This window comes from Dendrobates tinctorius, unplaced genomic scaffold, assembly GCF_039654945.1.
Source record: "Dendrobates tinctorius isolate UK_male_01 unplaced genomic scaffold, ASM3965494v1 ptg000008l, whole genome shotgun sequence".
Classification (NCBI taxonomy): Eukaryota; Metazoa; Chordata; class Amphibia; order Anura; family Dendrobatidae; genus Dendrobates; species Dendrobates tinctorius.
In genome coordinates this window covers 17,566,474-17,593,491 of record NW_027361676.1, presented here as the reverse complement: position 1 = coordinate 17,593,491, position 27,018 = coordinate 17,566,474, and the positions used below count along the sequence as shown (strand labels likewise).

The 27,018-nt window shown below is 43.1% G+C and overlaps 1 protein-coding gene across 3 annotated transcripts in view; it reads right to left on the bottom strand.

Annotated features, from left to right (window-relative positions):
* LOC141090646 (uncharacterized) overlaps positions 1 to 27,018 on the bottom strand; it is a 149,856-nt gene that overhangs the window by 77,834 nt on the left and 45,004 nt on the right. For all 3 annotated transcript variants that reach the window (XR_012232418.1, XM_073576400.1, XM_073576401.1), the window contains 3 exons: positions 7,078 to 7,177; positions 5,441 to 5,484; positions 2,403 to 2,480 (listed from right to left, as the gene is read on the bottom strand). Coding sequence is in view for 2 of the 3 variants with exons in the window: in XM_073576400.1 (XP_073432501.1) it covers positions 2,403 to 2,480; positions 5,441 to 5,484; positions 7,078 to 7,177 (222 nt within the window). In the remaining variant the exon portion in view is untranslated. The remainder of the gene's footprint in view (positions 1 to 2,402; positions 2,481 to 5,440; positions 5,485 to 7,077; positions 7,178 to 27,018) is intronic.

Here is a 27,018-nt window from a genome sequence, read left to right as displayed (position 1 = left end):
GGAGAGAACTGCTCTATGTAAAACCTCATGTTAAAATCGCATTGCATTCGGATGTCATACTCATGTCATTGAAAAATCACACTGAAATCGCATGACACTCGCGTGACAATTCCATAGAATCGGTCCATTTTTTCCATCCAGAAAACTGACCTTTTTTTCTCGCAAATGGGGATGAGCCCTTAGGGTCCCGTTTCACTTAGCGACGCACCAGCGATCCCGACAATTATACGACCTGGTAGAGATCCCTGGTGCGTCGCTAAATGATCGCTAGTAAGTTGCCAAACAGGCAGATCATTTCAGCGACGCAGCAACGATCCAACACAGCAATGCATGCTGGCCAGCGGGACACAGACGACTAAAAAATGGCCCAGGACATTCCTGCACGATCAGCGATATCCAGCAGGGGGGCCGGTCGCTGCTGCGTGTCACATGTAGCGAGATCGCAGGCGAGATCACTGTTGCATCACAAAATCAGTGACGCTATGTGAGACGGGGCCTTTAGGCTGCATTCATATGTGCGAAACGTGTGTGCGATTTAAGATTTTAGGCTGGGGTCACACACAACGAATAAAAAAAAAAAAGGTCACATTTTAAAGGTCCGAAATCGCACAAAAGTATCTTAACCAGTGATCCGTTTTTGATGCGATTTTTATCGCATGTAAGGATCCGTTTGACATCCGTCTGGCGAGATTTTCTCGCTGGGTAGCTAAATGGACATATAATGGAGCCCAAAGACAGGTTTCCGCACACAAAGAATTAATAGATCTAGAAACATTAAATACACACATATATATATATATATATATATATATATATATATTATACATATATTATACATGTCATAGAGACACATTTATATATATATTTCTAATTCATACAGTTCTTCATTGCAGAATAGCCGCTGAAACAATTGCCGGCTTTTGTATAATCATTCTTCTGCCCGACATGAAATGACACATGGTTTACATATAGTTAACCATTTCATTTCATGTTTTTATTTTTTTATGTCTATCACTATTAATTATATGAGGGTTTGTGGGTAAAATTTTGGAGTTGTAGGGGTTCATTTAAGGGGTTAATTCGTTATATTAAATTGCGGGGACTCCCGCTGACGTCACTGAGGCTGCAGGGAGTCCCATCAATTTAATACAACGAACTAACCCCTTAAATGAATATATATATGTGTGTGTCTAGATCTATTAATTTGTTTCTTTATTTAACCGGTCATTGTGATATTACTGTATTTTAAAAAAAAAATTGGGCTTTTGGTGCGATTTTACCGCAACTCACACATCGGGTCCGTTTGCAATCCAATTTTTTCTCGCCCCATTGACTTGCATTGTCGAATCCGATCCGAAAATCGGTGACAATCGCAGCATGCTGCGATTGTCTCGGTCCAAGGATCGGATCCGATCAAAAATCGCATGATGGGAGCAGCCCCATAGAGTAACATTGGGACGAATGCAATGCGATTTTTTTATCGCATTGCATTCGTCCGATTTAATCGCCAGTGTGACCCCGGCCTTAGTGTCCCATTCAGTGGAATGGATCTACTCTCGAATCTGTGATTTTCAGATCATGTTCTCTTCTTATCAGATGCTGACAATGACATATTGAGGATCAGAATTGGCCATTAATTGATGGGTCCGTGTGCGGTCCTATAAAAGGTTGATCAGCACACGGACGTTGCACATACTTACTTTTCTCAGTTCAGATTTGTTTTTTATTCATTTCATTGTGCATTCAGTGCATATATGGGTGTGACCGCCCTCTTTCTGAGCTGGGAAAGCCATCCAGTCTGGCCTAAGCTGTTACAAGTGGTTCAGCCGCTCGACCCTTATTCACATTCACGCCACTTGGCAAGTGATAAGGTTTTAAATACTAGAGTAGGGACTGTCCCACAAGGGTTGCCGTGATGTGGCGGGATGGCTTGTACATTATTTTGATCAAAATTATGTTTACTAAATACCCTTAATAATAATAATAATAATATTATTATTATTATTACCCTTATGCATTATTTGCAGTATATTTTTTACTTTTAGTTCAGGATATTTGTGTTTTTTGCTTTTTGTTTTCTCTGGTTAATGGTCATGTGTTAATATGCACTTACATTGTGCATACACATTAACTTACTTTTCTCAGTTCAGATTTGTTTTTTATACATGTGTGAATGCAGCCTTAGGCGGCTGTTCGCTCCCTCTCTTGCAGCTCTGCCTCCTCTGATTGGCAGAAAGGTTGTGCTTAGAGAACAGATTTATAACATAGCAAGGAGAAGAGAGGATTTAAACATCAATGAAAAAAATAAAAATAAATAAAAAGATAATTATGAGATCATGGACACAGATAAATTGTGTTATAGAATAATTACAACCAACTATGAGCATTTTTTTCCATCTTACCAGTCAGGAACAAGATGCCAGTCAGTGTATATTCCTCCAGTGCACTGGGCACCACATTCAATAAGATGACCAGCAAGACTGTCAAGAAAATGACGCATTGGTTAAATGTTGGCACCCACAACATTAGCATCAGAATGCAATGCAGGCTCATAGTAAGGCCGGGGTCACACCTGCGAGAAACACTCCTGTCCCAAGTGCCGGCGGCAGTGCAGCGTATTGAGACGCGAGACTCGTGCGAGTTTCTCGCAAGTGTGACCCCGGCCTAATACTTGCATGCTAAGCACTAATACAGATTAAAGAGTATACACACCTGTGGGTCCTGATTTTATTTTCAGCTAGTTACTTTAACATTTTGGCAAATGATTGCAACCTAAACAAAATTTAAACTTATGCAGTCAGGCCCCGCTAATACTGATATGGAAAAATGGAGCGTCAGTCCGCGGTGTAGTGGAGTGAGAAGGTGCTGGGCAGCGGAGAGGCACACCCACCAAACTTTTTATTGCCTACACACCTGTGTAAGTAGGTGTGTTAACGTAGTGTGTGTTAATATACTTATCAATCGCAGTCTTCCCCATTTTCAAGGACCGCTCCAGTCTTCTACCCACATGACTTCTATTTTGACTTGCCTGCTGACACGAAGTTCTGTGTGTGAACCGGACGTGGCTTTTACAATGCAAGCCTATGGACCCGCATTCTGAAGCTCCATAAACTTGGAAAAAAGACACTTCCGGGTCACGCACAGGAACAAATCATCAAGATTGGCGTTGTTCACACCAGTCTTGATGAAGAGGCATGTTGTACCCAGAGATGCCAGATTCATTAAGAGGAGTATGCCTCTTAATGAATCAGGCGCAACTTAAAAGTGGCGTGAGCCTCACTACAAATCTTCAGTCGAAGACTACAGTAAGATTTCCAGCATAAGATAAGCCACAGCTTGTTAGGAATTAGACAAATGGGCGTCACCCACCCTGTCCCAACTCCGTCCATCTTTGCGGAACTGGCAGAAACAGGTGTGAAAACGGCAAAAATCACAACCCATCCCCTTCCCTCGTGTTGCGAAAGAACATCAAGATTTTCACACAACTCAGAAGAGAACGAGCATGGCGCTGTAAATGGGGAAGACCATGATTGGAGAGTATATTATCGCACGTACAGTACACTATATATACACTTTTTCACAGGTTTATGAAATCGTTGGGAGGGAAGGCTTTCTAACAAGATGTTAGACTGATACGTGTAGTGCACCATGCTGGCTGACTCCTTATACAAACCTAATCTATGCATATTTATTAAACTAAAATCGCCATCCCTTTACGTGGATTACGGTAGGTGTGTGCGAGAGGTTGTGCATCAGTCTTTTGCACCTGTTCTGCCTCCATCATGCATTCATGCATGCCCGGTCTGAATGCTGTGCCGTCTTAACCATGTAAGTAAGGCCTCTTTTTGTGATGTGTTGCAGTTTATTTCTCCAAGACTTTTGGAACTATTGTAATACACACAATTCGGCAATTGAGCAAATATTCTTGTCTAAATCTACACAAAGCTTTCTATAGTCTGCTAAAAATGTTCGGTCAAAAAATTGTGGTTATAAAGTTGTTTCACTTATTTTAGACCTGTAGGAGCAGGACATGATGACTGTAAATGCACATATACAGTAAACATAATAGTCATCATGGTATATTGCTGCCAGTGTTATGATGCCAGATACAGAATATATTTTTTACTACTCTAGCCAGCTGGTATAGGAAAGGTCATATTATTGATGGACCGCTATCTCGCTCTGCTCATTGCAGACAGTGAGTTATAAGGACTTGTCATTTTTTTATGGCACAGTAGATAAAGCTGCACTTCCTAATGGAGTATTTTACAAAAGGACGGCTCTTAGTCAGCCAGGGCATAACAAATGAAAATGCAGTTCACCCTCACAAGCCTGTACTGTATATTAAGAGAGTCCCTATAAAACAATACTACTCTTCAGCTACTCCGATCACTCCATAGAGAAGTGCGGAATCATTCTGAAATGTCATGCACGCGCTGTATATTTTTTTTTCCTTGTAGATTTGAACCATCAGAGCGTTTTATTAAATCTACAGAATGTCAATTCGTTCAGCGTTTTTCACCCATTCAAAGGAAATAGGATAAAAAGAAACAAGTAAACTTACACAGCGTTGCGCCTGGCACAATTTGAGTATCTGCAAGGCTAGGTTCATATTGAGTTATGGTGCTGCATTTAACGCATCCGTTACATAGAGGCATTAACGCTATGTAACGGATGCATTAAAACACCCATAGACGGCCATAACGTAGCGCATCGCTAACGCATGTTAAATCGGCATGCGTTAGCGATGTGCCGTCATTCTGTGACGGACCCTCAGACGCAGTCTGCAGCGTTCGAGGGTCCGTCAGTGCTAGCGCAGTTTGACTAACTGCGCTAGCGTGATCGCATGACGCGATCAGAAAATAAGAGTAGCGTTAGCGCAGTCCGTTTAACGCATGCGTTGAATGGACTGCTCTAACGCAATATGAACCAGGCCCAACAGAGTTTTCTGCTGCAAAAACCAAACATGTGCACATACCTATATGAGTGTTTGGTCAGTGGCCAAGAATCTGAATGCCAATACCAGGATATAATTTGCACTATATATAATATGTTTCAAATAAAATCACATTGTTGGGTAGAGTGGAAAAAGATAAGTTCAAACATAAATTTTTGGCCATAAATGGATTTTCCATAAAAAAAGTCAACTTTGAAATTGATGAGGCTACAAGTGCACAAAGTGCAGGTCAATTTCCAGCTAGGGCATTGATCCTCTGTATTATTCCCTGCCCATCTCGTTTTCTTGATTGACATCTCTTCTTGACGGAGCAGAAGAAATGGCAATCTGTGGCCAGAATAGCATGTTTGAACTGGGCTTCTCTTAGCCTACCCAACAATGTCATTAGTTTAGTGACCCCAAAGCTCCTAAAGGGTTCCATTTAAATACTAACACTTGATCGAAAAGTATGAAGTACAGTCATCCATCAGTGGTAATAGTTACCTTCCAGCAGCCAGTAAGTCAAAGTCATTTCTCTTCCAGCCAAACTATAAAAGGGAAGACAGGAAAATGAAAATTCATTTTAGGCTTTAAATAATGAAAAGTGCTGTCATTTATTAAAAAATTATTCTACAGATATGTTTGAGTACACTACAATCATAATTTACACTCAAACCTCATAAAATACTGAAATGTTACAATTAGAAAAAAAAAAAAAAAACCTACAGAAGAATTACTCAAACAAATAAACACTTTTGTTCTCAAACGGTTCACTGAATTGAAAAATATGAATTACGGTAATTCTTTGGTGCCATCTGTCATTAATTGGATAGCAGAGGAAAAAGGAATGTTAAAAAGTCCCATGAGGAAGGAGATCATATATTATGTATGTTGTATTCATTTATCAGTAAAATTATTGCTCTATCCCAGGAAGCAAAGTCTATTGTGACAATCACAATATTTTCTGAGGTTTCTCTAAAGTACAGAAGCAATGGGGAAAATACATGCAATGGCTAGAAAACTAAGGTATAGTTCTATACTGGTATATGGCACCACCTTGTGGAAACAAGTCGGGGGAGCAGGTTCATTTTTCCTAAAATAGTTCAAGAAAACAATTTTACAGTGCTTAGAAGGAAAGTGTTATTCCTTACTATGGGGATAACTTACTGATCGCTATGCGTTGGACCACTGGGATCCCCAGCAATCCTGAGAACAGGGCTATGGAACCTGGCAATAGAGCTCCATCTTGAATGGAGGGGAGGTGTGGAAGCTCGACCTTTGCTCCATCCATTGTGACTTCCAAAAACAGTTAGGTCCTGGACTGGATTGGTCAGTTGGATCGCTTTAGACATGCACAGTAGCCTCTAAAGATGCCTATACACCTTATAGAGCTCACAGTAACATATACATACATAGTTAGCAAGGCCGAAAAAAGACATTTGTCCATCCAGTTCAGCCTGTATTCTGTCAGAATGAATCCCCAGATCTACGTCCTTCTAAAGAACCTAAGAACTGTAAGATACAATATTGTTACTCTCCAGGAAGACATCCAGACCGCTCTTGAACCCCTCGAACTCATTCGGTCTGAAGCCTTCTGTCCCAACTCCCCTATATACAGAAGCTCGGTTTTGGCCAGAATAGGTTTCAGAAAGAGTGATGAAAATAAGGAGGCTATAGCTAAAGACACTCGGATTCTGGACAGCAGAGGTGACATGTGAGGCAGATTTGAGTGTTGTCAGTATATAAGTGGTACTGGAAGCTATAACACTTTACATGAGTTTTCTATCTATACCTTTGGCCTTGGATAAGAGTGGGGTTCCAGGACAGAGCCCTGAGGGACACTAACAGAGAGGGTGGGATGAGGAGGCAGTATGGAAATAGAAATAAAGGGGGCTACTTTCCAAGTTAGATTAAGATGGCAGAGTAAAACAAAAAGACTGCAGTGGCCAAATATATTACTTTCAATGGAGAATAAAAATAGGAAGATTACCAATGCTGTCTTTTTGACTTGGATCAATGTAGATGCCTCCGACAAGGTGGACAAGATGTGGACTAATTAAAAGGTTATCCTGACCATTTGGACCAACATGACCTGGCTCGCTGTAGCTAGGTTACTGTAGACTACAGATCTAGATACGTACAGAATGAATTAATGGCCCCAGGACAAGGCTGCTGTCCACACATCTTCCAGTGATCACAATATCGGCCCCAAGATCCAAAGCCCTGCTAATAGGTCTTGCCCTAGAAACAAAATTAGAACAGTTAACTGTAGCCAAACAGGATGTGTAGTGGATGATAATTATACTTCATAGATTATGTTAAAAAGGTATTCCCACAATCACATCAAAAACAATACACTTTTCAATTGGAATAAAAAAACAAATTACATAAACTTTTTTTTTTTTTTTTTTATTTCCCACCTAAAATACCCTTAATGCAACCTGTATCATCACTGTTTCCCATAACTACATCTTTCAGTAATTCTTTGTAGATAAGATTTTAAAATAACATGCTCGACTAGTTGGTTCTATACACCGGTCAGATAAAAAAAAAAAAAGATTTTCGAGAACGGATCAGACTTCTGCTGATCATGAGCAGCCTATTCAGTAGTCAATCTAGTTTAAATACTACCGTAATGAAAGGAAACTTTTTACTGGTCCAACATAGCCATGTACATCTAAAACTCTATATCATGTGTTTTATGGATACAGCTAATCAGAATTTAAGTCTGTCATTGGGTTTTTTCTTTCCTATATAGATGGTCACTTATCTTTTTGATAGTCTAGGTATATATCCTATAAATTCGGGAATTCATTACTATATAGTATAATTGGTCTATTTCTAATTATGTGTGTATTAGTCCTCTTATAGAGGATTCTCTATCTTTTTCCTTCTATTTGATACTATATCTTATTTTATTATCAATAAAGATGTCAAATCCATGACTGGGGATACACAGTTTTCAAACCTGGATGGTGCCAAGATGTGACTGTCCAGGCTGAGAACCACTGAGGAATGAGCTGCTGCAAGCTCAGCATCAGTGACTAGAGATTACATCATTGAGTTACCGCCAGTCACTGAGGCTGCGTTTACCAACCGGGCGCCTGAACTGCGGTGACCTGAGATCACCGCTAGCACCATGAGAAAAAGTCTCACGGTGCAGCGCTGAGCTCAGAGAGTTCACCGCAAGAAATTAGAAATTTCTCACGGTGAACTGAAGTGAATTCACCTCTGTACTGTAAGACTTTTTTAAGGTGATGAGGTCACCACAGTTCAGGGGCCTGTGGTGACCTCGATGAAGTCACAGCTAGCCACTGATGCAGAGCTCGAAGCAGCTCATTCCTCAGTGGTTCTCAGCCTGGATGGTCACATCTTGATACCATTCAGGTTAAAATCTGTTTATCCCCAGACATGGATTACGGCGTGAGACAGGACGGGCAGATGACGGATAATCTTGTTTTTTATTTTTGTTTTATTACAGGAGACAAGGGCTTCAATGGAATGGACGTTAGGTGCATATAACAGTGTTTGTTATTCTTAAATAAAAAAGGAAAAAAGTGTTTTTATTTTGAATAAATGACTTTATTCATGCCGTGTTCATTTACAATACAACTATAGAATTAGTAATGGAGAGGCATCTTATAGACGCCTCTCCATTACTAAGCCGTGGGCTTGATGTCACCGGGCAATACAACGGTGACAACCCCACAAATAGCCCCATTTGCCATCGCCACAGGGCAAGTGGGAAGAGGCAAGCAAAGCATTAGAATTGGTGCATCTAATAAATGCACCTTTTCTGGGCAGCTGCGGGCTTTTATTTTTAGGCTGGGAGGGGCCAATATCCATAGCCCCTTACCAGCCTGAGAATACCAGACCCCAGCTGTCTGCTTTAGCTTGTCTGGTTGTCAAAATGTGCGGGACCCCACATCATTTTTTTACTCTTGATAATTAACCTTGCTAAAGCTGACAGCTGAGGGTTGTAGCCTGCAGCTGTCAGTTTCACCTATTAAAAATACAGGGGACCCATGCCATTTTTTTATTTTTAGCTCAGGCTCTGGCTGTTGAATACTCTCATCAGCTGCTCCTGCTCTCACTGCTATTAGCGGCAGCAGGCAAAGGCTGATGGGAGTAGTAGTTCCATCAGCTGCCGCCAGTGACCGGAAGTAAACTTTTTACATTCGATCACAGCTAAGTGTTCATGCTCTCATTTGACAGTGTGGGAATCGTGGCTGTCTGACTGTTGGTAATGATTTTACCGCCAGAGGCAGTGTTTTGCCGCGCTGTCATGCACATGACAGCATGGCAAACACTGGATGTTTGGGACCCTGTTATGATTCGGTCACCAAGGAGGATTACCGGGGAATTAGCTAAGCAACCAGGTGTTAGGAACTGCGGAACGCACTAAATAAAAATAATAAAGTGCGTTCGCCGCTCGGGGTCCACTGTGCAGTAGATGATATGACTGCTGCTAGGTAATGACAGAGGAGCAATATGGCGGTATAATGCGCACGGGTTCAACTTCACCCAAAGTGCGCATAGCGGGCTCTGTTCACACACAGAGACACCGCAACAAAAACATACAAAACCGCTGAGCCTGTTAGTGTCACAGGTCTCAGGTAAATGCACACACGGTATCAGGTCACAGGAGCAGGACCTAAGACAGAGGAGCTGCGTCCGTCTAGACCTACCGTGTGTGCGGCGTCGCTACTGCGAGCGCCAAGAAGGGCTGCAACTGCAGCGCAGCGTAGGACACTGCCGCTCGACAACAAAGCTAGAAAGCAAGCGCAATGTCGGACGCTAGCGTAGAGGTGCGGTGTGCACAGTGGCCTAAGGCTTGCCACTGACTGGCACTGACTATTTCCCTATCCACATGCGTAATATCAGAAGGAACGGGTTTTATAATGAGTCAGTCACCAGAAACATACATCCGTCACCATTCACACATGGCAAGTATAGTCCTATACTAGCGCATGGCCGAACGGTCATGCGCGCTTTTTATAGCTGTGCGGGACCTTCCAGATCTCCGAGATGGACCAATGAGATCTGGAGCAGGACCTGGGTACATGACTCCTGATCTCCAATGGGAGATCGTCTCGTGAGCATGCCCAGTAGGAGCAGAGAGGATCTTAGTCTCTGGAGCGGTTTGCTGCAAAGTAATCTTCTCTGCAGTAGATAGACAGCAGGAGACCGCAGAATGTGAGGCTCTGGATTCCTGCAGAGCAGACGCAGAAACCTGACGCCTAACACCAGGAAACCAGAAAGGTTGGCAACTTAGCAGATTGCAGACCCCTAAACCTAACACCACAACTAGCATTAGCCGTGGACATGCCTACGATGCCCTAGACGCCTCGGCACAGCCAAAGAGTTAACCAAGTCTAAAGCAAGAAAGGGGAAAGCTAAACTGCCCCGGAGTAGAACCCCAAAGGAATAGATAGCCCCCCAAACATATATTGTCGGTGAGACAAGATGAGGCACAATTGCAGGCAGAAAATAGAGTGAGCAAATGATGGGGCCCAAACTGTCTACATAGGAAAGGATAGAAAAGATACTGTCTGCAATCACGCAAAAACCCTAAAAAATCCAACACGTCTGATATACAAAAACACAGAGGCCAAACGACCTCTCCCCTGCTAGATCAACATTCTGGTGTGAACTGGAAGCAAAGCAAAAGATACTAATATAGCAGGGGATTAGCAATACAGAACAGAATGACATAAGCTGTGACATATGAGCGGGATCCAGCACAAATTCCAGCAGGGAATAATGCTGAACCCACACAGCAAAGCAGAAAGCAGAGAAAGGCAAAAACTATATCAAATGCAAAAGATTCAGCAAACAAATAACTAACTTATTTGAATGATGCAAGACCAAGGAGGGGAAAAAGCAGACTTCACAATGCACAGGAAGACAAAAATCACCAGCAGCAACTGAAAGAAGCTTGCTCATTTACCGTAAATCCACCCAGTCAGTAACCCCTGACTTCCAATCATCGTCTTCAGGTGATAGACTTCTGTCAATACGACCAGCTCCACTACCTGCTGTAACCACCAGAGGGAGTCCCGACTCGAAGTCAGATTAAGGCTATGTGCCCACGGTGCGTGTTAAAACGCACACCAAAAACCGGACTCCTTCCCAGAAATCGCACGTTTTTACCGCGATTTTGATCGCGATTTTGCCGCGATTTTCGTGTGCGATATTCAAGCACTTTCCAAGCGATTTGAAGCATCGCTTGGAAAGTGATTGACAGGTTGGTCACACTCGTCAAACATAGTGTTTGACAAGTGTGACCAGGTTTTTACTATTGAGGCCGCCTATGCTAAAAAAAAAAAAAAAAAAAAATCAAATCGGTGTATATTTACTTTCCGGCGTCCCGCGCTGCATTCCCGGGCCACAGCATTCCCAGTAATGCCTTGCGAGACCTGTGATGACGTAGTCTCGCGTTGCTATAGCGATCTCGCGAGACCGCTAGAGTCACGCGAGACTACGTCATCACTGGACCGTGCCGCGAGGCATTACTGGGAACGTTTAGGCTGGGAATGCAGCGCGGGACGCCGGAAGGTAAATATACCCAGATTTTTTATTTTTTATTCTTTTTTTTACAGGGGTATGGTACCCAGGGCCTGGAGGACAGTCTCCTCTCCTCCACACTGTGGGTACCAACCGCACATGAGACGCTTAACTTCCCGCATGGTGGGCATAGCCACATGCGGGAAGTAAGCGATTCTCATGCATTCCTATGGGTGTGGAATCGCGGCAACTCTTTGCGATTCCGCACAAAAGAATGAGCATGCTGCGATTTTTTCCGCGATGCGATTCCGCCGCGGAAAAAAGCGCAGCATTAGCACAGCATGTGCGGAATGCCATAGGAATGCATGGGGGGCGTTCTGTACACGATTTTTAAACGTTTTCGCTGCGTTTTCGCGCCGAAAATCGTGGCAAAAACGCTTAAAAATCGCTACGTGGGCACACAGCCTAAGAGAGTTCACAACAGGACCCCTATTCAAGTGAAAGGGGTCTGAGTTCAGGTCCAGATACTGTTCTGGTATCTGAACCCAAACTTTTTTTGCTTGTTTTTTAACTGTTTGGCCGAACCCGAACATCCAGGGGTCCACCCATCTCTACCCATAATTCTTTTGAACATTGTTTACACTAAGAAAAAATTCATTGAGAAAAATACTATTCCACATGATCATCTTGGAACCTCTTTCCTCAAGTCCGAATGCCCCTTTTAGATAAAAAGCTTTATTATATGCCAAGAAGTACAAGTACAATTACATATTTAACTAAGCAAATTTAAAACTTCTTTTTCATAACTATTGTTTCAATAAGGATGATCTTTTTCCCTGTCTGTACTCTCCACATTTATCTGATCCTACCTTCCCCGCTACCTTTCGCAATTTTTCCTTTCTCAATCTATTCTTCTTGCCGTAACCCTTTTTTCTCTTTTGATTCTTTTTTAGATATAACTTCTTGCTTCCTTGTTTAACTGAACAAGTTTTAGATCACTTTTTTTTTTTTTTAATTATTCACTATATGGACTATAACTATAATCACCTACCCAAAAAGTGAAAATCCCCCAAATAAAAAGAATATTGATAAGTCCAGCATGCGCATGTCACCGCTTTCACTCTATAGCGATACTGTGTTCCTAGCAATCTGTGGGAATCCCAAACATGCACAGTAGCACCATCGACATACAGGGCAAGTCTGTGCATTGAAGAGCATAATGCAGTGGAAATAAAGCAGGAGATGCAGCTCCTCCTCTCCCACATACAGGGGTTGGACAAAATAATGGAAACACCTAATGTTTTGGCATCATAATCTTCGAACATGTTATAAACATGCAAATCGTGACATTTCGTAATGTTTTGTAGTTGATTATTTGTGTTATGTGATATGTGTATGTAAATTAACTTTGTTTTGCAGAATTGTAAGAACATTGATGAAAACCTGATACCAATGGCAGACCTCTCGGATTTTCAAAGAGGCCAAATTGTTGGTGCTCGTATGGCAGGCGCTAGTGTAACCGAAAGTGCTCGAATGCTTGGCGTGTCAAAAGGTACTGTCTCCAAAGTAATGACTGCATTTGAAAGAGAAGGAAAAACGTCCTCAGCAAAGCACAGGTCCGGCAAAAAGTCGAAGTTGACAGAGAGACCGTCGGACTCTAAAGCGAATTGTGAGAGAGGATCGCAAGACCACGGCTCCGAAAATTACTGCTGAGCTCAATCAACACCTACAGAACCCAGTTTCCACGAAAACTGTTCGTCGGGAGCTGCACAAATCTGTATTCCATGGAAAAGCTGCAATTTGAAAACCGCTGCTCTCAATGACAAAGGTTTCCACGCGTTTAGAGTGGTATAGAAACCTCTAGAATTGGTCCCTCGAGCAGTGGAAACATGTGATATTCTCAGACGAATCATCATTTACCCTATTTCCGACCTCTGGCCGAGTGTTCATTTGGAGACAGCCGAAAGAAGCATTCCATCCAGACTGCCTTCTCCCAACCGTAAAACATGGTTCTGTGATGATCTGGGGTGCCATTTCTTGGAGATCCGCCAGGCCAATGATATCCCTTCATGGAAGAATTAACAGCCGCAATTATTTAGACATTTTGGGCGACCAAGTGCATCCTATGGTTCAAGCACTGTTTCCGGAGGGGAACGCCATCTTTCAGGATGATAATGCACCAATTCATACAGCTAGAATCGTTAAAGCATGGCACGAGGAACATTGTAATGAAGTTTAATGAAGTTGAGCATCTCTTCTGGCCCCCAAAATCCCCAGACCTCAACATTGAGCATTTATGGTCGATTTTAGAGATTCAAGTTAGACATTGATTTCCGCCGTGATCGTTGCTCAAAGAACTGGAGGGTGTTTTAACTGAAGACTGGGCTACAATTCCTTTGGAAACAATTCACACCTTGTATGAATCCATACCTCGGAGAATTGAGGCTGTAAATCGCCGCAAAAGGTGGACCTACACCATATTAAACTAACTTTTGTTGATGTTTCCAGGTGTTTCCATTATTTTGTCCAACCCCTGTATGTACAGCTGTGTTAGCTTTAGGCAAGCAAGCACAGTACAGAAGCATTTTGAGAACGGCCGCGTGACGCAAACACAAAGCAAAGGAAGATCCGCTTGAACCACCAATTAAATTAATTATAAGAGAATGGGGACTTCTGGAAGTGGTGCTTCCCCATTAGAATTGGAGGTCACATGACTGCAGCAACAGGACCGTTTAGTGTTCTGTATGAAGGGAAAAGCATGAACGGGATCAAAGTGCATAGATTCATGGAAAGGTTATTTGTGCATGGTGCCATTTCTTTATACAAGTGTAATGTGCTTTTGGGGAAAAACCCTATAGATTTTGGGACAACATCACAGCAATTACGGTATATGAAAAAAACAACCTATAACAACACTAAATAAATCTATTTAAAAACTAACCAGGTTTTGATGTGTTTCTGCCATAAATTACTGCAGGAATTATTTTTTCAACTGGAATGGAAAAATGTCTTACGTTTAACTTCGGATATGTGATCTTATGTTCTTTTGTGAATCAAGTTGGCGATGATTTCAAAATAATTGCATTCTTGTTTTCTTTACATTTTGCACAGCGTCCCAACTTTTTTTTTTTTTTTTAAACTGGTGTGTAATAACTATTTTTACATACATACAGTACAAAAGTTTAAGGTTAGGGTGAAAAAAAATTATGTACAGTAAGAATGCCTGGTATTGCCAGCGGGTGCCATATTGGAATACCCATCACTTGGGTATTCCAGCATGGTGGCTGGACTGCGCCTGTCGCTGATTGGTCGCGCCCAGCCGCCCGCGACCAATCAGCGATGCGGGATTTCCGTTACAGACGGAATTAGACGATTATATAACATACTAGATGGTGGCCTGATTCTATCGCATCGGGTATTCTAGTGTCTCTGTCAAAATAAAAAATATTGATATACTCATCTCCCGACGTCCCCCGGACTCCTTCTCTCCTCTCACCACGCTCCCAGCATCTTCCGGTCCCAGTAATGCTTAGCGTGAAACACGGTTGATGATGTCGCGCTCTCGCGAGAGTGACGTCATCTCGGCCCTTCTCGCTAAGCATTACTGGGACCGGAAGATGCCGGGAGCGTGGTGAGAGGAGGGACAGAGTCCGGGGGTCGTCGGAAGGTGAGTATATAACTATTTTTTATTTTAACAGAGACTCTAGAATACCCGATGCGATAGAATCGGGCCACCATCTAGTGTATTATACTCCTGTTACACCCGGAGCTGCTGTCACTGTTCTGCTGTTATCTAATATATTGTACTCCAGTTAATCCCAGAGCTGCAGTCACTGTTTTGCTTTTACCTAATGTATTGTACTCCAGGTTACACCCAGAGCTGCAGTCACCGTTCTGCTCTTACCTAATGTATTATACTCCTATTACAGCCAGAGCTGCAGTCACTGCTCAGATCTTACCTAATGTATTGTACACAAGTTACACCCAGAGCTGCAGTCACTGTTCTACTGTTACCTAATTACCTAATGTATTGTACTCCAGAATATGCACAGGACTGTGCCTGTGTAATGAGCAACGCAGCAGTGATGCCTTTAACGGCTGTAATGTGCCTGTACAATAAGCAATGCGGCTGTGTTGCCACGACGACTAAGCAGCTGTCGCTGATTGGTCGCAGACTAACTGGCGCGACCAATCAGCGAGGTGGGATTTCCATTACAGACAGAATTAGTCAATTATATAGTAGATATCTGAGTGTGTGTGTGTGTGTGTGTGTGTGTGTATCAAGCCACGCCCACTCCACATAGTCCCGCCTACTGGCGGATGGAGAGCAAGTCTGCAGAGAGAAAGTGCGGGAGATGCGGGTGGAGAGCAGAGCTGCGAGGGAGAGAGTGGGACACGGATATAGAGCGGGACGACGTGTGGAGTAGGGCTGTGGAGGGTGAGAACGGGGCTGTGGAAGGAGAGAACGGGGCTGTGGAAGGAGAGAACGGGGCTGTGGAAGGAGAGAACGGGGCTGTGGAAGGAGAGAACGGGGCTGTGGAAGGAGAGAACGGGGCTGTGGAAGGAGAGAACGGGGCTGTGGAAGGAGAGAACGGGGCTGTGGAGCGAAAGCGGGGCTGCTGAGGGAGAGAGAGCAGGACGGCCAGTGGAGACAGGGGCTGCGGAGGGAAAGAGTGGGACGGTGGACAGAAAGCAGGGCTGCTGAGGGAGAAAGCTGGAAGGCAGGTGGAGAGCTGGGCTTCGGAGGAAGAGAGCAGGACGGCAGTTAGTTACTATGCCAAGGAAACGCCGGGCTCTTCAGCTAGTTTTTAATAAAACTAAAAATTACCCTAATATTTGGTGTGACTTCCCCTTGCCTTCAAAACAGAATTAAAGTATCAATTCTTTTAGATTCACAAGCACATAGTTTTTAAGAGGAACTGGGCAGGAAGGTTGTTCCAAACATCTTGGAGAACTAACCACAGATCTTCTTTGGTTGTAGGCTTGTGCTAATCCTTCTGTCATGTAATCCGACAAAGGCTTGATGATATGGAGACCAAGGCTCTGTGGGGCCAGCACATCACTTCAAGGGCTCCTTGCTCTTCTTTCCATCGAAAATAATTAAGATAATTGTTAAGGACAATGGCTGTAAGTTTGGGGTATGTGTCCTGCAGGAAATACTTTAGTAGTCAATCTGATGCTTCCTTTAGGATTATGCATGATATATAATTATCTGCCTATACTTCTCAGCATTGACACCAAGATATGGACAGCATTAAACACTGTAGAAGTAACGGTTGCAAAAGAAAGGTAGTACAGCAGATGAAATACACATCATGCTTACTATCCTTTGAAATCGGAAGATGAGACCCAGCTATACCCATACAATCAGTGTAGCCAGAAGTGATCTTGAGAGAATTGTGGGAGGAAAAAAAAAAAAAAAAAACTTTTAAAATAGAAACAACGCCAAGTGATTCAGCTAAGCTAGAAAACAGAAACTGGGTGCAGAAAAAATAGCAGCAGGTGCTATGGACTGATGAGTCGTTATATGAAATATTTGGGTGTAACAGAAGGTAGCTTGTTCGCCAAGAGGCTGGAGAGTGGTACAGTATTGAGTGGTGTGCATGGAACAGTAAAGCATAGTGGAGGTTCCTTGCAGTTTTGGGCTGCATTTTAGCAAATGGAGTTAAGTATTTAAAGGGGTTTGTTATGAATGGGTAACCGAGGAGAAAAAAGCAAAACAAGCTAAGTCACAGAAAACCAGAGAGGTTGGTAACTATGCAGAATGCAGATCCCTGATCCTACCACACAACTAGCAGCAGCCGTGGAGCGTACCTACGATGTTCCTAGACGCTTCGTCGCAGCCGGAGGATTAAATAAGCCTGAGGCATGAAAAGGGGAAAACTAACTGCCCCAGAGCAGACCGCAAAGGAATAGATAGCCCCCACACATGTATTGACGGTGAAACAAGATGAAGGCACAAACACAGGCAGGAAAATAGCTGAGCAAACGATGGGGCCCAAACTAACTAGAAAGGAAAGGAAAGACACTGTCTGCAACCTGCATAAAACCCTACAAAAATAATGTCCAACACTTCTGATAGCAAAATTAACCCTGAAAGTCACTAGACTTCTCCCACTATATCAGCACTCTGAAATATTCTGAGGCAGTGCAAAAAGAGACCAAACTAGTAAGGGACAAAAAGCAAATTGGCAAAATACTGATAAATAAGAGGAATTTCAGCACAGCCCCCAGCCGGGGCTGGCTGACCACACAAAAAACTGAATAGACCAACAAAATCAAGTGTGAACATTAGCAGAAAAACTTAGCTTTAGATGACTGGAACAGAGCTGAAAACCAAGAGCTGACAAGCCAGAAGGAATCACCAGCAACTGAATAGGGCGTCAGCTGTCTTAAATCCAATCTGAGACTCCTGAGGTCCAATCGTTATCCTCATTCTCAGGTGGCAGATCTCCACCGATCAAATCAGCCTCACTACCTCCTGTTACTACCAGAGGGAGTCTGGAAGGAGAACTCACAACTGGTGAACCAGAGAATGAACTCACAACAGTACCCACCCCTTGAGGAGGGGTCACCGAACCCTCATCCACGCCACCAGGCCGATCAGGATGGGCCCGGTGAAAAGCACGAACCAATCTATTGGCATGAATATCGGAGGCAGAGACCCAAGAATTATCCTCCTGACCATAACCCTTCCATTTGATTAAATACTGGAGTCTCAGTCTAACCAAACGAGAATCCAATATTTTCTCTACCTCATATTCCACATTGCCCTCAACCAACACAGGGTCAGGAGGTGCTGCCACAGGAACCACTGGCTCAACAAATCTCTTCAACGGAGATTTGTGAAATACGTTATGGATCTTGAACATAACTGGAAGAGCCAGTCGAAACGAAACAGGATTATGAATTTCCAAAATCTTATAAGGACCAATAAATCTTGGCTTAAATTTAGGAGATGCAACCTTCATAGGAATATTCTTAGACGACAACTAGACCATATCACCCACTTAAAACCGGGGACCAATGGTCCTATGCCGGTTGGAAAAATCGCTGGGCCTTTTCCTGAGATAGTGGCAACTCATCCACCACTTGGTCCCATATCTGCTGCATTCTCTTAACCACAGTGTCCACACCTGGGCAGGACGAAGATTCCACTTGCCCTGAAGAGAATCAAGGATGAAACCCAAAATTACAGAAAAAGGGTGACATCAAAGTGGCAGAACTAGCTCTATTGTTCAGTGCGAATTCGGCCAAGGGCAAACATGAGACCCAATCATCCTGATCAGCAGATATAAAACATCTCAAATAAGACTCCAAGGTTTGGTTTGTTCTCTCAGTCTGTCCATTGGTCTGGGGATGAAACGCGGAGGAGAAGGATAACTGAATTCCCAGATTGGAACAAAATTCTTTCCAGAATCTGGAAACAAACTGGACTCCTCTGTCGGACACAATGCTCTCAGGAATCCCATGTAACTGAACCACCTGTTGTAAAAACAAGGGCACCAACTCAGCAGAAGATGGCAACTTTGGGAGTGGTACAAGATGGACCATCTTCGAAAATCTATCACAAATCACCCAGATAACAGTCATTATCTGAGAGACAGGAAGATCAGAAATAAAATCCATTGAAATATGGGTCCATGGCCTCTTGGGCACCGGCAAGGGCAACAGCAACCCACTAGAACGAGAACAGGGTTTAGACCGAGAACAAGTCCCACAGGACTGTACAAAATTCCTGACGTCACGAGATAAGGCAGGCCACCAAAAGGACCGTCTGACCAAATCTCTGGTACCAAAAATACCTGGATGACTAGCCAATGCGGAGCAATGAATTTCAGACATCACTCTCTTTCTCCACTGGTCAGGAACATAAAATTTTCCCGTAGGTTTATCCTCCTGAAATTCCTCCAGGGCGCATCTCAAATCGGGCGAAATGGCAGAAAGAACTACCCCCTCATCTAGGATGGTAGTAGGCTCGGTCACACTAAGAGAATCGGCAAAGAAACTCCTAGAAAGGGCGTCAGCCTTAACATTCTTAGTGCCCGGAAGAAAAGAGACCACAAAATTAAAACGCGTGAAAAACAAGGCCCATCTAGCCTGTCTGGATTCAAGCGTTTGGCCGACTCCAGATAAATCAAATTCTTGTGATCGGTGAGGACCACAACTTGATGTCTAGCTCCCTCCAACCAATGTCTCCACTCCTCAAATGCCCACTTCATGGCCAACAATTCCCGATTCCCCAAGCCATAGTTGCATTCAGATGGGGAGAACTTTCGAGAAAAGAAGGCACAGGGATTCATCTTAGAAGTCACAGGGTCTTTTTGGGACAAAACAGCTCCTGCACCAATCTCAGAAGCATCTACCTCCACCTGAAAAGGAAGTGAGACATCAGGTTGCCTTAAAACTGGAGCTGAAGTAAATCTCTGTTTAAGCTCCTGAAATGCTGAGATAGCCTCAGGAGACCAATTCAGCAAATCAGCGCCCGTCTTGGTCAGATCAGTCAGTGGTTTGACAATACCAGAAAAATTACCTACAAATTTACGATAGAAATTAGCAAAACCCAAAAACTTCTGGAGGGCCTTCAAAGAAGTAGGCTGAACCCAATCATAAATGGCCTGTGCCTTGGCCGGGTCAATTTCAATAGTCGATGGAGATAAGATAAATCCCAAAAATGAAATCCTCTGTACACCAAAGAGGCATTTCGAGCCCTTAACAAACAGGGAATTCTCCGTCAAAATCCGGAACACAGTCCGGACGTGTTCCACATGAGAATCCCAATCACTAGAAAAGATCAAAATATCATCCAGATAGATGATCAAAAACTTATCCACAAAGTCACGGAAAATATCATTCATAAACGACTGGAAGACAGAAGGGCATTAGTGAGCCCAAAAGGCATCACCAGGTACTCAAAATGTCCCTCCAGAGTATTAAACGCCGTCTTCCATTCATCCCCGTGCTTGATGCGAATAAGATTATACACCCCCTGAGGTCAAGCTTAGTAAACCAGCAGGCACTCTTAACTCTGGAGAATAAATCAGACATCTGAGGTAACGGGTACTGATATTTAACCGTCATCTTGTTAAGGGAATGATAATCAATACACGGTCTTAATGAACCATCTTTCTTGGCCACAAAAAAAAAAAAAAAAACAGCACCTAAAGGTGACGAGGATGGTCTAATACGACCCTTCTCCAATGACTCCTTAATATAGGATCGCATAGCATCATGTTGGGGTACTGATAAGTTGAAAGCCGACCCTTGGGAAATTTACACCCAGGCATCAACTCAATTGCACAGTCATAACTCCTAGGAGGAGGCAAAGACGCAGACTTGCTCTCACTAAATACATCAGAAAAATCGGCTAGATAATCAGGAATATCATGAGACTGAGGGGAGGTGGAGAAAACAGGAGCGTCCCTAAGAACACACTGACAACCCCAACTCACCACAGACACAGATTTCCAATCCAAAACTGGATTATGAGTTTGCAACCAAGGAAAACCCAGAACAATAGTATCATGCAAATTATGCAGCACCAAAAATTTACAATTTTCTTGGTGGTCTGGGGCAACTCGCATTGTCACCTGGGTCCAAAACTGAGGTTTATTCTCCGCCAAAGGAGTAGCATCAATACTACCCCTCAAAGGAATAGGCGTCCGCAGAGGCGTCATGGAAAAACCACAACGTTTAGCAAAGTCCAAATCCATCAGATTCAACGCTGCTCCTGAATCCACAAAAGCCTTTGTGGAAAACGTGGATAAGGAGCAGATCAGAGTAATTGCCAAAAGAAACTTAGGTTGTATACTGCCCACAGCAAATGTGTGTGCAAAACGTTTCTATCATTTTGGGCAGACAGAAATAGTATGAGAGACGTCTCCATAGAAAAAACACAGCTTATTACGCCTTCTAAACTCCTGACGTTGCGCCCTAGACAAAACCCCATCACATTGCATAGGTTCAGACGTTTGTTCAAAAGGTGGCAGCGCCTCCCATGTAGTTTTACGTTCACGTAAACGCCGATCAACTTGAATGGCTAATGACATAGAATCATCCAGACCAGAGGGAACAGGAAATCCCACCATAACATCTTTTACGGTCTCTGATAAACTCTTCCGAAAGAGAGCTGCCAATGCACTATCATTCCATGTAGTAAGGACCGCCCACTTTCGGAATTTTTGACAGTATAACTCTGCAGAATCCGGACCCAGGTTTAATGCCAACAGGGTTCTCTCAGCTTGATCAACAGAATTAGGTTCATCATACAACAACCCCAAGGCTTGAAAAAAAATGCATCCACATTAGTCAGAATAGGATTTTCAGGTGTCAGAGAAAAAGCCCAATCCTGGGGATCGCCGCGCAGCAAGGAGATGACAATTTTAACCTGCTGCACAGAGCTCCCTGATGAGTTAGACATCAAGGCCAGAAATAATTTACAATTATTCTTAAAATTCAGAAATTTAGACCGATCCCCAGAAAACACATCAGGTGTAGGGATCTTAAGTTCAGCAGCATGTGACTGAATGAGGTAGGTGGAAATTCCCTGCACTTCAGCAGCCAGCTGCTCCACACGATCAGACAATTGCTTAATCTCCATTAGGAAAAAGAAAAAAAAAAAATCCTCCTACGGCCCAAGAGAAAAAAATATATATAAAAAAAATTCTGACACTTTTTTTTTTAACAACTTTTTCCTGCTTTTGAGTACCCTAGAATCTGCGGTATGGCTGGTGATTCTGTTATGAATGGGTCACCGAGGAGAAAAAAGCAAAACAAGCTAAGTCACAGAAAACCAGAGAGGTTGGTAACTATGCAGATTGCAGATCCCTGATCGTACCACACAACTAGCAGCAGCCGTGGAGCGTACCTATGATGTTCCTAGACGCTTCATCACAACCGGAGGACTAAAGCCTGAAAAGGGGAAAACTAAATGCCCCAGAGCAGACCCCAAAGGAATAGATAGCCCCCACACATGTATTGACGGTGAAACAAGATGAAGGCACAAACACAGGCAGGAAAATAGGCTGAGCAAACGATGGAGCCCAAACAAACTAGAAAGGAAAGGAAAGACACTGTCAGCAACCTACAAAAAACCCTACAAAAATAATGTCCAACACTTCTGATAGCAAAATTAACCCTGAAGTCACTAGACTTCTCCCACTATATCAGCACTCTGAAATATTCTGAGACAGTGCAAAAAGGGACAAAAAGCAAATTGGCAAAATACTGAAAAGAGTGGAAATGTGTGGCTGACCACACAAAAAACTGAATAGACCAACAAAATCAAGTGTGAACATTAGCAGAAAAACTTAGCTTTAGATGACTGGAACAGAGCTGAAAACCAAAAGCTGACAAGCCAGAAAAAAAATCACCAGCAACTGAATAGGGCGTCGGCTGTCTTAAATCCAATCTGAGACTCCTGAGGTCCAATCGTCATCCTCATTCTCAGGTGGCAGATCTCCACTGATCAAATCAGCCTCACTACCTCCTGTTACCACCAGAGGGAGTCTGGAAGGAGAACTCACAACTGGTGAACCAGAGAATAAGCTCACAACAGGGGTTGTCCGGGCTTTTCACATAATCTCAGCACATATCTGGGCTGCAGAATTATGACAATAAGTAATTTACTTTCTGTCACTAGTTTGCACGGTTTTCTAGATATTCTGAACAGAACGTCCAAGGGGGGGATGTTATGGCATTGAAATGAGAACTAGTCGTAACCTCCTACTCTACTCCAAACATGCCCTCTATAGCAACAACCCCACCCTCCATAGCTACAGACCCTCCCCGTCCACATGAAGAAGCCCTCATCACACAGTAACAAATCTTCCCCCTCTAGCAGCCTCACTGCAGAAAGCAGACCACCCAGCTGCTCCTCCCCCAGACACACGCTGAACAGTGTTCTATGGAAAGTGAAACTAGTGAGGAGGGAAAATCGTCCTGTATTCTGGGACAGGCTGCTCCCATCAGTATTTGCGTCATTAGAGACACAGTACTCACACATACACTGCACCAAATCTGCTGCTGTGTGAAGACATCAGTGACACAGAGCTGTGTCATTCACACAGCAGAGGCTTTGTCACACAACAGATTACATCAGTGACTGCCATCCCCTGTGCAGATTAGAAGCTGCAGACCCCCATCACTGACCATCACACAGTCTGTTCTCACTGCTGCCAGCAGCCTGGGACAGTGAGGGAAGGAATTACTGATAATGAGTTATGTATTGTAATCATGGAGTGGCCCAGAATACAGGACGATTTTCACTCCTTACTCATTTCACTTTCCATAGATAACTGTTCAGTGTGTGTCTGGGGGAGGAGCAGCTCTTTGCTCTCTGCACTGAGGCTGCTAGAGGGGGAGGATTAGTTACTGTGTGATGAGGGCTTATTCATGTGGACGGGGAGGGCCTGTAGCTATGGTGGGTGGGGTTGTTCCTATAGAGGGCATGTTTGGAGTAGAGTAGGAGGTTACGACTAGTTCTCGTTTCAATGCCATAACACCCCCCCTGGACGTTCTGTTCAGAATATCTAGAAAACCGTGCAAACTAGTGACAGAAAGTAAATTACTTATTGTCATAATTCTGCAGCCCAGATATGTACTGAGATTATGTGAAAAGCCCGAACAACCCCTTTAATCAAGATTTATGGTGTCATCAATGCTGAGAAATACTAGCAGATACTTATGCTTCATGCAATATCATCGGGAAGGCATCTGATTAACTCAAGAAGTATTCTGCAGCAGTACAACGACCTCAAACATACAGTCAGTCAATGTCATTAAAGGGAACCTGTCACCAGAAATAACGGTATTAACCTGCAGATATGAAGTTAATCTGCAGGTTAACAGCATTATTATGCTGTCCAATGCCTGCACGCAGCAGGGAGAAAATGATCTTTATTCTCCCCGCTAGCATTTGGTATTCAGTCATAGGGGCAGCGCCTGTTCAGTCATGCTCCGAGTATACAGAGTGGCCACTGTAACAACGTCCCTGGCCCTGACTGAAGATGGCTCTACATTGCGGCTGGCTCCCCGCCCCTATGACTGAATAGTGAATGCTGGTGGGGAGAATGCCGAACAGCAACATAACTCTTTTAACCTGCAGATTAACCATAGGTTAACTGCATTATTTGTGGTGACAGATTCCCTTTAAGAACTATCTTCAGTGTAAAGAAGAACAAAAAGCTCTAGAAGTGATAAAACCTGAAATGTAAACTTATTAAACCTAAAAGTAAAACATCAGCAAAATAAACACTGACATTTGCACTGTAATCATCCATCTAGGAACCCTAGAGATTGAATAATTTACCTCTGGTGATTTTTTAGCAAAGCCTGAATCTGTCTGGACTGCTGGTCAGCACTTTATACTCCGATATAAGGCTTTTTCTTTAGGGTACACCCTAATGAAGCCATCATTCTCCTTGATACATATAGTTTTTCATCAGTATACAGCTAATTCTTAAAGCATTTCATCACTGAGTGAGTATGCCCCTCATTTAGACTCTGTATGGAAAAGGTATAGTGGATTTATAAATCAAGCCATCGAAATTTGAATTAAATGTAAGCTTTTAGCTTAAATTACCATAAAAAAAACAAAACGTCAAGATTTAAGGAATTACAAGCATTTTTAGATCCTCCTATCCGTCTTTATCATTTCACTGAACCTGAGCAGAATGGCAGCCCACCAGGGAGCATAGGGACTCTATGGGAATATTGGGCTTAAGACTGACTGGACGATTTACCGTAGTTTATTTTCTCCCCTTCTTCCTACAGGCATAACTTTTATTTTTCCGTCCACCGAGACATATGCAGGCTTGTTTTTTACAGGTAGAATTGCACTTTTAATTACACCATTTATTTTACCATTTGATGCATGGAGAAACAGAAAAAAAATCCAATTGCAGTGACCGCGACGTCATCAGAGGTCATTGTCGCAAGGCATCACTGGGAACGGGACTTGCCGGGAGCATCGTGATGATCGGGGACGCTACGCGGGACGCCGGAAGGTGAGAAAAAACACGATTTTTTTAAAATTATTTTTAATTTTATATCTTTTTTACTACTGATGCTGCATAGGCAGCCTCAATAGTAAAAAGTTGGTCACACTAGTCAAACACTATATTTGACGAGTGTGACCAACCTATCAATCAGTTTTCCAAACGATGCTACAGATCCGCGGGAAATAGGCGGGAATTAAAATGCGGTCTTCTCACATATTTCCCGTGGAATGGAATTCCTGCGTAAATTTTCGTGGCAATTCCGCAACGTGTGCACATAGCCTTAATCTAAAACTCCTTGAAAAGAAAAGTGGCCAAGGGGGAATACCAAAATGGGATGCCTTAGTTCACATTTGCGGACGGAAGGCTGCAGACTTCCTCCGTTAAGCCCCGCCGCGCCTCCTCTGGTTATCTCCGCCTATTTATGCATGCGGCCTGCATACCCTATCTTTAACATTGGGTACGCAAGCCGTGCCGCAGTATGCATCGTCTTGAGGATGCGGCACTCGCATAAAATTTCAACATGATGCGCTCTATGCGGGTCGCCGCACCGTCAAAATGATGATATACGATGGAAGTCCTTTCATCCACACTGGGAGAAGATTTTCCTGTTCTCTCAGTGGCAGAGAGAGATTATGCATAATGGTTGCACGGTGGGCATAAGGGGGGGGCGGTTTGGAGATTTTGTTTTTTCCCATTCTTTGTTGTCATATTGCAGTACAATGTATTACACAGTCCAAACTCAGAACAGGTACCAAACAGCTTAATGGATAGTTGGATCCTGAGTAAATCTTTTGATGTCAACCAAAATGTCAGGAACAATTGAAATTTTAAGTTGGAATGTCAGAGGCTTCTAGATGGGGTAAAAAGAGATGCAATTTTTCAGTATATTCAGTCATTTAACCCTTCTCTAATATATCTTCAGGAAACACCTTACAAAGGAGAGAATATCATTGGTTAAAAAGAGGAGGATACAGGCAAGCTATCACTTTGTATTTTCATCTTATTCTAGAGGGGTGTCTATATTGATCCATTCGGCGGTCCCATTTGAATTAATATATGTTAATATAGACATTGACAGACAGTTTGCATATATGGCATGTAGGATATTCAATATGTTGATTTCTGTTGCATCATTATACATCCTGCCTCCATACAGTGGTAGGGTACTGTAAAAAATAATTGCTTTATCGGCACGGCAGGGGATACCCCTGCTAATTATAGGTGATATTATGGATGGTCACTGAAATAAGAAAAGGCATGATATGTAAAGTGAGGGTCAAGTAAAGAACTGAAGCTGATAGATTTGTGGAGAAGCAGGTTTCCTAACGCCTACCAATATTCCTGCTATTCTACAACCCCTAACTCTTCCACGCATTGACTTATCTTTGGGCGATTCCTTGACGGATGGGCTGGCTTGGGATATTCAATACTTACCAAGAGTCATCTCAGACAACAGTCCACTTCCTGTATCGCTTTTAATGGGCAGGATCTCCCCCCAAAATGTGGGGACTTATAATCTTTCTGGCTGCAAATCCTAAACATACAGTAGATAAGGTATCTTCTAGTTTGAAAGAA